This window comes from Alternaria postmessia (genome assembly GCF_024291825.1).
Source record: "Alternaria postmessia strain BMP 2775 chromosome Unknown scaffold_153, whole genome shotgun sequence".
Lineage (NCBI taxonomy): Eukaryota > Fungi > Ascomycota > Dothideomycetes > Pleosporales > Pleosporaceae > Alternaria > Alternaria postmessia.
Window position 1 is genome coordinate 32,458 of NW_026260226.1, and position 12,780 is coordinate 45,237.

Sequence of the window (12,780 nt, forward strand, 5' to 3'; positions counted from 1 at the left end):
GGTCGCTTCCAGGCGGCTTTCGTTCGCGATTGTGTGGGTAAGACAAGACGAGTCGAACTGAGTGTGAAACCCTTTGAAAAGCTTTTAAAGCTTCAAGATTATCGGAGCCTTAGAAAGTCTTCCTCGAGATCTTGCTGGGGAGTGGCTGTGTCAGGCAGCAGGCTGAGAGAGCAGTCTCTCGACCCCGCGATATGTGCCAACGATGCTGGCGAATCGTGCGGCAATACCTATACAAACCTGCAGTAGGCACGTCTATATGCATCATGACCAATTGCATCTTGCTTTCAAAGATCTAATGAAAGATCGTTCGATTGAGAAGGGAAAGAAGATAAGATAGAAGCACGCACCCTATGTGGCGCGTCGTGATGAGGAAGGTGGAAGTGAGGTAAAGTAAAGTCGAAGTTCGCAGGTCAACGCGTCGTGCGCCTTCCGCACCGCGCCATGCTTCCCCGCGCGTCCACCGTACCAAACTCGCTGCCAGCCCCCGGAACCTGCCGATAACAACGCTCGCACACAACCGGGCCACCCAGCCACATGGTTCAGTCATTTTTTCCCATGCACTTAACCGTCTTGCGTACCTAGCACATACCAAAACCTTAATGCGGCGACCGCTCGTTCAGGAACATAATGCAGATGTTATATCCCGTACTTACTGTGAACGGCAAGAATTTAAGCAACTCATCACAAAATCACACCGCACTTTTGCTTCGAGTTTGACTGCGACGGGTTCGACTTTTGCGACAAACGGGATGTAACAAGGCGAAATGGAGAACAGGGTACATGTGAGAAGGAATCAGGAGAGAACATGAATAAAGCATAATGTGTTTAGTATTGTATAGCGGTATCATCCCCCTTTTTCCAAAGATGCCCAGCGCTCGCTCTCATTCCCACTCTCTTCCGGTAGCAATGCGACAGCTACGGTTCCGTACTGCGCATGTCGCTTGCCGGAAAAAGCGACTACAATGGGGTGAAAAAGCAACTCTGGCAGCATACAACGGGAGGTTCCTGTTCGTCCGCGAAACATTACACCCGCAGTAGCCCAGACACCAGGTTCCCCTATCACACACAGGCCGAACCCAAGCCTGAAACCTCCTGTCCAAAAACAAACAGACAAGTGACGTACATACAACAACAACCGAGATGCGCAGGAGCCAGTTCCCCGCGTGGTACCTTCATAAATACAACGAAGAACAAACAAAGATAAGATAATAGCGACAACAGGGTAAGAGGTATCCGCGATCAAAAACAAAAGTTGGCCCCGTAACTCCCTTCCTTTCCGCGTTCCGTTTGTTTCCGTTTCCCAGGGTAATCCAATCAGAAAGGAAAATAAAGAGGACGTGATAAGACATGCATAAGTTCGTAGCGTATAAGAGGGTTGAGTAAGTAATACAAGAGAAGAAGAAGTGGAGTGGGAGCTGATTGCTTCCAGGTAGGTGACGTCGAGGGTCGATTAGATCAATGAGTTTTTGAGTCTTCAATCTTGGGCGACGGGGTTTCGCGTTTTGTGTTGTCGTCCGCGCTGGCTTTTCCACATCCCTTGACGAGGATATGTCGCTACATCAACTGTTAGCATTTATTCCATGCGCAACTTTTGTAAATCTCGAACATACCTTCAAGGCATCCTTCCTCGAGAAGCTCTTATCGCAGTGGTTGCAGGGAAACGGCTTGACGGCGAGATGGATCCTCTTATGCCTCTTCAAGTCATGGTTGCGGTTGAAGCTTTGTGGGCACTGATCGCATTTGAACGGCCGGTCGTTGGCAGCGGGCTGCTGGTGTTGCGGGTGACCCATGAAATGCGGCATAGCGGCTGCATGACCACTGTTAAATCCAGGCATCATGGCTGGATGGCCACCAACCAAGGCAAGTCCGCCATTGGGGTTCTGAACGTTGGAAAAGACAGGGGCCTGGCCGCCGGCGTATTGGAGCGGTGGTCTTTGTTGGTACTGGTAGGGTGATTGGGAGGGGTTATTGGAGGGGATCGAAGGAATTGAACCTTGGGATACGGCGGGAGACATGCGGGGCATGGAACCGCCAGCGCTGATGGGGCTTTGCTGTTGGCTCAGTGTTGGGGAAGGGCCAGTGGAGTAGGGGAAGTTTGAGTGTTGCGGAGTGCTGGCAGTGTGGTAGCTGTATGTTGGGGTTGGTGGTTGGGGTGGCCTAAAGGAGTCCTGACTGATGGCTGGTGATTGTTGTGGTGCCGAAGAGGAAACTGGTGTTTGTGCGCCCATCATCTGTTGATGGTGGTGTTGTTGGTGCTGTTGATGTTGCTGCTGCTGCGCGGATATCGAGGGCATACTCGCTCCGTTGGACGAAGGCGTAAAAGGTGGAAGTTGCTGATTCATTTCATATGGTGGCGGATTCAGCCCTTTTCCCAGTGAGTCTTGTCGTGCGAACTGGCCTTCGCTGCGCGGTGGAGCAAACATACCTCCACGGGCTTGGCCGTATTGGTGCTGCTGTTGGTGATGTGCCGCCGGGTAGCCGTAGTGTGCCGCCGATCCCTGTGCTGGCGGAGAGTATACATACTGTCCGTTGGAGTATGCCATGGCTGTCGAGTACTGAGCGTTGCTTGTGGAGACAGCTGATGAGCCAATCACATCACTATGAGTTGTATTTGGCGGAGTCAACAGGTTGCCTATGGTGGTCGGAGCCTGCGATGATTGTGATGTGGTGACGGTGTTGGTGAAGGGATATTTGTGCATGGGTGGTGGAGGAAGCTCAAAGCTACCTAGTTGTTGGGCGTGAGGTCTTCGCGTTGCAAAGCTGGGAGGTACACCCATGGGGTCACTCCCAGGATGCATGGAAGACGGATGAGCCACGGCAGCAGCCACGTTGGCGGTTGTGTCTCGGGTAGGTCCTGATGACCTACCTGCTTCGGATGAAGGAGGACTTGGGAGAGATTGCAGCTGTGACGCTGCAAATGGCGAAGTGTATTGAGCACTGGACCAATACAATCCACGTGAAGGCTGAGAATCCACGAAGGGCAACGAGCGGCTCGTAGCTCAAAGGCGTGATGTAAGAGGAAGGGGCCTCTGGTCGAGAGGGACAAAGTCCAGATGATATGCAGGGAGTGGAGGGAAAGGGATCTTGTAAAAGGTCCTCCTAGTACACAAATACCCGCTCGGTCTATGGATTTGCGACGGTGTTCCCGGTCTACTCTCTCGTCGCGTCAGACGGTTAAGGACTGCTCCGAGTCTTTTGGAATGCTGCAATCGAACGAACGGCCCCGACAATGGTACCTGCGCTGGTTCAGGCGGACAGTGATACCGATAGATGCACGTATGGCTGCAAGTACTCTAGAGAGTCTCAGTGACTGCGCAGCGTTAGTGGTGCTCGTCGTCGCAAATCGAAAAAGGAGGGCGTACAAGAGATCAAAAGCAGATACTCGTGGAACTGTGGTGTTCTTTTAACACAGACTGTTCGGTAGGGCCCGGATTCCTGGTTGCGCAGACGTGGTGCTACTGAGGCGGTTCCACAGAATGTGTGTGTGATAGCTTAAGGCTAAAGGTAGTGAGTCGTCTACTACGGTGTTGTCGTCCGGCTAAGATGACGATGCTCTGGATTGGCCGTGGTAGTCCTGCTGGTACTCGACCCGAGATGATGGATAGCAGTGTTGCAAGATGTGGTGTTGTACGTTGACGATACGTCCCACTGATCCTTTGGCGGCGGGGGGAGTGAGCCTTGTGAAGTGCTGGTGGTGGAGTTTGAGGCGTGTGGAGCGGCGATCACTCCTTGTTAAGCTCGGGACCTGGGCGCCCTAGAGGAGCGATGGCGGAGAAGGCTGGAACCTGGGTAGACTAAAGGCTTTGTTACCGCGAGTGAGTGGAGAGCGGTAGCCCTCACGTATATGTATGGCGGGCTAAGGATGTCAGGGTAGGTGGGCTCGCGTGGCTGACTGGCGCGCTGGGGCTTCAGGAATATCAAGGGCTCAACCAGGCGATAGGGTCCGTCCAAGCGTTTCGAGGATCTGGATCGGGATGGGAGATGAGAATTAGCACGAAAGCAAGCCTCAGGTGAGCGGGCGGGAGCGCTATCCACAGGCGCACTTTGTCACAATAAGGCAACGCAAACGAGGCACGGCAGAAGCAATGCGACGAATGAATGACAAAACCACACCGTTCAGGTTCAGTTTAGAGAACTAGTCGAGCATGGGGCCGCACACGACAATGCATTACCAGGGGGGTGAAAGCACCCACCGTAGCCAGACCCTGTCCGCAGACCATCTGTCGGACTCTGCTGGCGTGCGGGACGGCTTGGACCAGCAAAGTGGAGGGCAATCGCTTGCGCCGGCCCGTGGATTCAGGACATCTGATTATCTCATATCACACTCGTTGATGAGCAGCAAGGTGTATGGCCGTAGAGCCCGTCATGTCTTGACCTCTCGCACGTTATGACGATGAGTGGCGCAAAGTGGAAGTCGGGCGGACATGCGGCTCCTCCCCTGACCCAGACTCGCGGCACGACAAGAGACAGGCAAAGGACAAAATGCTTTTGTCTTTCCCAAGTACCAAGGGTTAGGAGCCTACTGACACTCTAACGTGCGTCGGGACTGGCGCCAACAGGACCTGGGAGAGCCTGTTGGTGCACGGACGTGGTCTGGCCCAGACAGTGCCGGGGGAGAGACAAAGCACTTTCAAAGACGACCCTTACCTGGTTTGCCCAAGCTCGCCGTTGATAGAGACCAATCGCCGTTACTAGCAGCGCTGATCTCACAAGAAGTCCGGTGGGTGCGTAGCAGAAGCGCTATGAGATGGGACGTGAGCGCTTCATTCAGTCGCAAACCCCATCACGCTGCATTGTCGCGAGCCTCAGCGTCAAACATGGTCTCGCGAGAAACAGAGTCCAGCTGGGAAGTGCTTATCCCTGCAGGGATTCCTGTTCGGCGACCATGGCTGCGACCGTGCTTCTACCGCTCCGCGAGTTAGCTGACGACATGGCGCTCTGAACGAGCGGGCTAGCGCTAGCCGAGATGGAGCATGACTGCGAGCTGCACATGACGAAGTGATGGACTACCGTGCGCTTAAGCAGGCGTGTTTCGACGGCGGGATGAAAGAAAAGTGGGAAGTGTGCTAGAGTATCGGATCGACATGGCACCCGTTCCCTGTCGATGGTCATGGCCGGAACCGACCAGTTGCGGAGCAATATCAAGACGGTCGAGGCGTCATTCCGGAAGGCTGCTGTTGGCCCCGAGTGTGTAATCATTGGCCTTTGCGAGGGTGAATTGTCGGGCTAAAATTAGACGTTCTACTATATTGCCTACGGCACGTGTGCATCGCAACAGGCATGGTGCAATAAGCAGAGCATTAGATACCCTGCCCAACTCAATCTCTCTGACGCCAGTCCCGGCGCACCGTCGTCGTACATTCTACCTAGATGGGTGGATCACCACGTGGAAGTGCATATTCGGTCCATTTTGCGCGCGTCTGGTGCCGTCTTTTGAGTCTTGGAATCTCCGTCGCTGCAAAGCCTGTCGCAGCCAGCGGGCGTCATCCTTTCAGCCTCTACGGAAGCACAAGGCGCCGGCGGCTCCAAGTGACAGCTGCTGCACAATGGAAAGACTTGATGGAAGCGCTGCAAAGAGGCTTTCAAGGCGTTCAAGATGCATGTGTAGATGCTGTGTCGTTGAAGCCTCTCCCAGCTGCCTGGTTTCGCCTGGTCGCCAGTTGGCCAAGTGGCGGAACGACATGGCGACAAGGAACTGGGGAGACGACTCCGCGGTCGATCGGACTCTCGGTTCGTCTGCAAGCCAGGCCATCTGGTGCCGTGTGGTTGTCGGGCTGATGCCACAGACCATTGTTTTGGGGCAGCCGCTGCGAAGCCATGCCCGTTAAGCTGTGGTGCAGGGCCAAGACAACGCAGAGATCTCGCAACCGCAGCCGATGGCCGGCTCCTTCAGCGCCCTCAGCGCCCAAGACGAACTGAGAGAGGCTGGTTTGGTGGCTTGCCAGGCTTGCTGCTTCTCACCGTCTCGGGTCGCGGTAGGCGTCACAACGTGGACAGCCCTGGCCATGTGTCTGCTTCCGATGGTGCCAGGATGCCGTATGTTGACAGCTGCTGCGCAACAGAAGGTGCAGAAGGAAGCAGAAGGAAGCTCATCACATTGCATCGGCATGCTCCCTTTCATCTCAGCGTGTTTTGTCGCAAGTGATGGAGTGGGCATTTTCGTGTAATCCATGGCGTCCCGGCCCAATCAAGAGCATCGGTAAGCGAGGCCTCCGCGAAGGGCAGTCGCGATCTGAAGCTGACCGGTGGTGCCTTCCTATTGCGCTTGCATCACACATGGCAGCGTACCTCGAGTAGAAACGTGCGGCATTCCCTCCTCTGCATCTGCAATACGCCAAACTTATTAGAGCAAGCCATGCGCAGACGAAAGCTGGGATCGCCTTTTGGCATTGCTATCCCGGTCCCAGCTGCAAATTATCCCCTCTGCCGGTTCTTTCGCGCTTGGCTGGTTAACGAACTCTCTATGCGTGCGTACGGTACCCATCGACCCCACCCCATCGTCATTATCTCAGCCTTGCCAGCTCAATTTGCGTCTAATTACCTGCTAGATGACGCCGGCCGTCATTCTCCCACGGTACATGGTACGTATCCTCGTGACTATCAACGCCAAACCCGCCCAGGCTACCCTGCACTCCCCTATGCACTCAGGTGCTTCATGTCTACCAAACATCAGTCCAGACCAGCAACGTCCTCACGGCCGTCACCTCCGCCAGGCTGGCCACGCTAAGATCTCGCCCGTTCAACCTTACAGATCTCTGCACAAGCGTCTCAGGCGTTCGGAGTGCCCGTGGCTCCACATCCTTGGCCCCCCTAACACGCGGGCTGCTGAAGTTTAATCGTGATCCCGACTCGTACTAGCGTCACTCGACATGCCCCCCCTTCCCCGTCACGGCCCAGCCCAGTCAACCGACTCTCAACCCTGGGACGGAAGTCTTGTTCCTAGCCGACGACGCCCACCCGCATGCCTGGGATTTTCTTTGCGCACAACCACCGGCGCGATCAAAACTGCCTTTCGCACTCGCTCTCTCTTCCAATTTGTCCTTTGACACCGGGGGCGGCGGCCGCTTCTTGAGCCGCATTTAGTCATTGCCCACGCTCTGCGGCACGGTTGCGGCATCAAGTGTTCTGAGCTTCACCAAACCATCTCATAAACGTCCCACACTTCTTGAACGATACCAGGACCGCTATTATGCGCCGTCGTCTTGTGTAAACTCCTTCTACCGCACATCCAATACCAGCCGGGGATGTGTTCTTCCGTCGACTTCGGTGACAATCGACCGGTCACCGACGCGCGACTCGCAACATCTTGATCGTGATGAGAAATGACATGTTATGCACCCCACGTTGCTAGAGTTTACAGCTTTGGGCTCGGCACCTTCTCCTGCGTGCTGCAGCCGTCACACCAGCCTACCCAAACTTTACCACGCGCATCCCAGTGCCGCTAGCCCTCGACTCGCCAAACCCTGCCTTACACGGTGTGCTCGACGCGGCTTTGCGTCAAAGCACGTTTGGGCTGCCCCCCCATCACAGCGCTCCTTTGTAATTACCAGTTCGTGCCATCACGACATGATTTGTCTTCCTCATGTTCCCCGCCTACGCTAAAATCAGAGTTGTTCCATCCCCCAACGCCTGGAGCCTCAGCCGCGCAGACCGCCTCGCTCAACATGAACTCCTCCTCTACCATTGTCAATATTCTCCTTAGCGCTCAATACTGATTTCCCCGAGCATAACACCGCTGTGACTGTTTTGTCAAAGGAACGCGTCTGTGCTGCGGGTATTGAAGCCGTGTTCGGCTCTATGTTCGACCGTACCTGCGTCAGTGATATACAGTCAAACACAAGTCTCTGTGGCGGCGCCATCATCTACACTCCACATCGATGATCCCGTTGATCGTCCCCAGGAGCGTTGTGCTTTGCCTGGATGAGCGCGCCAGACGTCGTGTCCGCTAGTCCCGACGCCCAGCGCCCGCAAAAGCCATCCCGTCTAGAGGAGCGCCACGCATCCATGATGTACGCAGGGTAGACCGTTGTCGAGGTTTTTCTTCTCCGGAGCATGGTCTGCATTCGTCTTGGGGTGCTGCCGTTGAAGGCTCAGGCTCTCAGGCCCCCGAGGGTCCAGCCAGAGCAGACTATCCATAACTCGTTCTGGCCGCGCGCTTCTTCGTCAAATCCGACGAGCATACGATAAGCTGCTCACGGAAGGATTTGCTGATGCTTTAGGCTATAGCTGCTGACGCCTTTTCGACTGTCAACCAACACCAAACTGCGCGCATCGCCTGCTATTCGCCCAGTCGCACAGCCATTGCTTGGATATCGTCACTCGCTGGGATCGATGCGATCCTCTTCGCTTGTTCGCGCGTAAACATTGGTGGAGAACTTCTGATCTGGAGAAGCGCCAATGGGGTGGGTCGATATTTGCAACTGCGGAAACTTGCTTCCTACACACACCCATTTTTCTTTGCATAATCCAAGCCAATCATGAATGATCCACTTCCAGGATGTTTCATTCTCTCCTACTTTTCTTGAAAGAGGCATAGGTATCCTGATGCTCATATGTGTCCAATGACCTCAATCGCACGTGCAACTCAACGGAGGGCCATCTCGCTTAGCGAACACGAGAAAACATCAGACCATAGTGGCCTTGTGTTACAACACCTTTCTGCATGCAAAGGTGGTTCTCGTACGGCCCAATCACACTGTTCTTTGCTTTTTCTTTCCACTGCTTTTATCGCGTCCTGCAATCTTCCAGCCCTAGGCCCCCCCTCAACAACTAAACGTTCCTTGTCCACAGCCATGTAATTCGTCCGATTCACACGTGGAGAATATCCTCCTGGGCATCAAGACTGCACGGCATCTGCCTGATAGTTGCCAGAAAAAAAAAGCACTTGGGGGTATCCACCGGCTATCTCAATGCCGGTCGAATGAGATAACCGAGATCTGTCTCCAACACTTGATGGTCACACCGGACGCATGAACATGACAGAATGACCTTCCATCGCACGACGTCAACGTCTCTCAACTACCTAGTCTCTAGTCTCACCATTCACATCGCTTACGCTTACTGCAGCTTACTCCTTCCATGTGCATGGCATTCACACCATCACTATACATAAGCACTCCCGTCTGACATAACAAATCTATGGTACGGCAGTGTGGGAAGTGCGGCTATCTTTGTTTACCTTGCTTAGCTTGGTTGTGCTCGAATCCGAATGTGACTGCATTGTATTCGCCGTCAGACATCGAACGCAGGAATCGCCAAGAGACGGCTGGCGATTAGAGAGTTGGTTGCTACTGTGGCCTGCGGGGCGCAGTGCGGATTTGGATGAGAGTAGAGGGCGCTTCGGGCATGCAGTCCAATCGAGAGCCTCGGCCTGGCTTGGGACGGTCGCGCTTAAGGTGTTGGCTCGTGTGCAGGACAAACGAACTACCAGTCGATGTGCTTGTGAGGTAACATATCGAACCATCACCGGCGGCAGGAAACATGAAGATATGTTGGTGAAGACGGCGACGAGAGCCAGTGGCATTTCGTCTTCAACGTTCTTTGGATGCGGCGCCTCACCCTTCGCCAGGGCCCAGAGACTTCCCACACCGATGAGGCTCTGCTTGCGCTGCTGACGCGACGGCCCATACTGAGACCGTGTTTCTCCTTGTAGACCGGATGCGTAAGTTTCCTTGTTGACCGATTACGCACATCCCCGGGCGCCTCATCCATACGAACGCAACTCCGGCGCTTTATACGAGAAGGTCGCTTCCCACTAACCTTCCTCCATCGCCATCACATTCCATACATGTACTCAGCTTACTCTGCCGGTACGGAGTTCGACAATACATAAATATCGTTCATGTTGCCGAAAACAGGTAGATGTCTTGGAACACGAAGTCCATCGAGTGACGGACTTGACTGTCTGACTGCTCTCGTGTTTGGTCGCTACATTCTTACAAGTCACGTCATGTAGCGATTTCCTCGAACGTGGGAAGTCATCGAGATGATGCTTTGGATATTTGGTACGGTACGCCACGGGGCCCCAACCTCAAGTTTCCGTCGCTTCGGGGGCGGAGCGTCCCTCCCACCGCTATCACCGTGCTGGCTTACTAGCATGCGCCACAAGTGAGCGGGGTGGCGATTGTGGCAACGTCAGTGCTTGTATCAGTGCGTGTGTACTCCGGAGCAAAACGACCCCTCGGCGCTTGATTACAGGAAGTGGTTTGACAGCTTTTGCAACACATGCAGCGAGCATGATATTGCATACTGTGGATTGCGGACAGGTCATGAGTTGTAGAATATATATTTTTGACCGACCAGTGGATGACTTGATGTAACAACAGTATTTAGAAAGCCCAGAAGCTAGATGAACACAAGATCTTCTTGGGTTTGAGTTTCGAAACGCGAAAAGTTCTGAACTCCTACTCAGCGCGTCCGGTAGGTCTTTTCGGAATCGCAGACTACGTTGCCATATCCAGATATAATAGAATGTAAGGTATGTGATATTTATGTACGTCAACCCCATGTATTGAGACAGAGGTCAGGGTTTTCTTCGTGCCATTTGCAAATGGTGTCTTGGAAGGAGACGTGCTGAGACGACATGGCGTAGGTATTGGGCTTTTTACAATGTGAAGGAATCGGCGTATGCGAGCTCACTCATGAAAGCTTGGTCTCGGAATTTGAAAGTTGTTAGAGCATGTGAGGCCAGGTATGAAGAGTATCTGTAGTTATGTTTTGGCAATGGCTAAATACAGAGTGTGTAATGGAAAGTTAACAACAACTCAAAACGATAAGTTCCATACTCCATGAACGATCTCGACAACACATGGATCAGTCGACGGAGTGTTTTGAGATATTCTTATAGAATCTAGTGAGGGGCGGAAAGCTCTTCCGATAGCCGTCTGAATGTTTAGGTGGTGTTCAACTCGCGAAGTCGTTCCAAGCTTCCATTAGCTTCTGTGTATTATTGGAAACGTGGTTCACAGCTTCATCTTCAGTGGAGGACATAGGCCAGATTTTCCGTGTTTTGAATTCAATTTGAGTACCCCAGGAACATTCCAGCAAACTGAAACTGTTTTTTATTCTCCCTTCTGCAGATCAGAAACATAGACTGCATCTCTATCGTCTTTAGAAAGTCCCAAAGGAGGAAAGACATGGTGTCAGCTCGTCTTTAATTTGGAAGAAAACAGACGCGGGCGGATGATGAAGAGGGACAGAGGAAGCTCGTTGCTGAATTTATATATCATGGAAACCACGCTAGCAGCCATAAACATATACAGCGATAATTCAGAGGTCACACGAAGAGCACATAGTGCAAAGACCGGGTGCTTTTTGTGACTTTCTCAAGATCATCGCGCACTTCGTCGCACGTTTTGGAGAATCAAATGTCCGCTGAGTTTCCTTCCATGAAAGATTTGTCTTCGTAGAAAGATGTTTTGGAAGTGGTCGGACCGACGCAGGACTCATGAACACAATCTGGCTACGTTTTGGCTAAGTGAAAAGCGTGTTGACAATCGAGACTTCCGAAAGAAGAAGAGCATGGCTTGGCTTTGTGAAGACTATGATTTTGGAAAGAAGAATCGTAAAGTAAATGATGTTGAGCAAGAAGGGGGAATGTCTAGCTGGTTTTATATAGCGTATCAACAGCACTAAGAGTCATAAAAAAAAAGCGAGAATAACTTTTGGTGAAGCGGCCGGAATGTACGCACACTTCATTGCAAGAAGAAACCGACATGGGTAGAGGCTGTCATCATTTGGATCCTTTCTTCCCAACGCATTTTGTTGCATTATATCTGAGTTTTTGCGTATACTCGGAAGGGTCACAAAGATCATGAGTGTGTACCATCGGCTTTTTGGATCTATTATGAGAGCAATATAGGCTTCCAGAAGTCTGTGCCATTTTATCCATGCTTGATATCTCGTTGGGTTAATTGGAAAGCGGAAACACATATACCGAATATATCAATATTCTAGACAAATGTTGCAATGCTGAGGTGCAAAGAGAATGTGTCCCCAGCTTGCGAAGACTGAGTATCGAGAAAACACCACGCTAGATAGATGCAGGTGATATGGTTGACCATTGTATTAGCTCCAATTTCCCAACACGAGTATCATACTCGTATTGTCCTATTCACGTTCGTGTCGACAGTAAGCGTATAAGCAATGTCCCTCAAACGCTCCCATAGTGGAGTCCCTACCTTAGCTTTCCTTGGTGTCAGCGCAACCTACTACAAAGTCGTAGACCTTACCACCATCATCACCTAACCCAACTAGTCTCAACCCTTAATCACCTTTCCCAACCTCTCCCCCATACAAATGCCGCTCCATACGCTCGGATCTCGGACCTTACTACCAAACCGTCTCATCACGAAGCTTCCTCCATCAAGGACTTACGACACTCATCTCCGAACCAAGGCACCAACCAAAGTCCACGGCATACCCCTCACACAAGCCCGTTGCCTCATCCCTTCCACCGTGCGACTCCACGCCTAGTGGTCCATGTCTCGTACTACCGTATTACCACAAGACCGCGTCCATGGACGCTCGCACATACAGCTGGCCCACGGAAAAGTGACACGAGATCGCTCGTGTAACTATGCGTAAGGATCGCTGGGAATGCAATGTGGGAGAAGGCGCTTACGCTGGCTCATGTACCAAAAGTGGTGAAACATGCGTCTTGTGCATACATGCAAAGGTGGAGGTGGTGCAGTGTATGTGTGTGTGTGTGTGTGTGTGTGTGTGTTTGTGTGTGTGTGTGTGTCGTAATGTCGCTTTTGGTTTTGGGGGAGGCGTTGTGGA

At 52.6% G+C, this 12,780-nt stretch overlaps 1 protein-coding gene across 1 annotated transcript; it reads right to left on the reverse strand.

Moving 5' to 3' along the window:
• Positions 1-1,455: 1,455 nt before the first annotated feature.
• On the reverse strand, positions 1,456-2,798 carry J4E82_010937 (uncharacterized protein; the record flags this gene model as incomplete). Its single annotated transcript, XM_051737147.1, has 2 exons — positions 1,456-1,554; positions 1,611-2,798. 2 exons carry the CDS (start codon positions 2,796-2,798, stop codon positions 1,456-1,458), a joined length of 1,287 nt encoding a protein of 428 aa, XP_051583105.1.
• Positions 2,799-12,780: the final 9,982 nt, after the last annotated feature.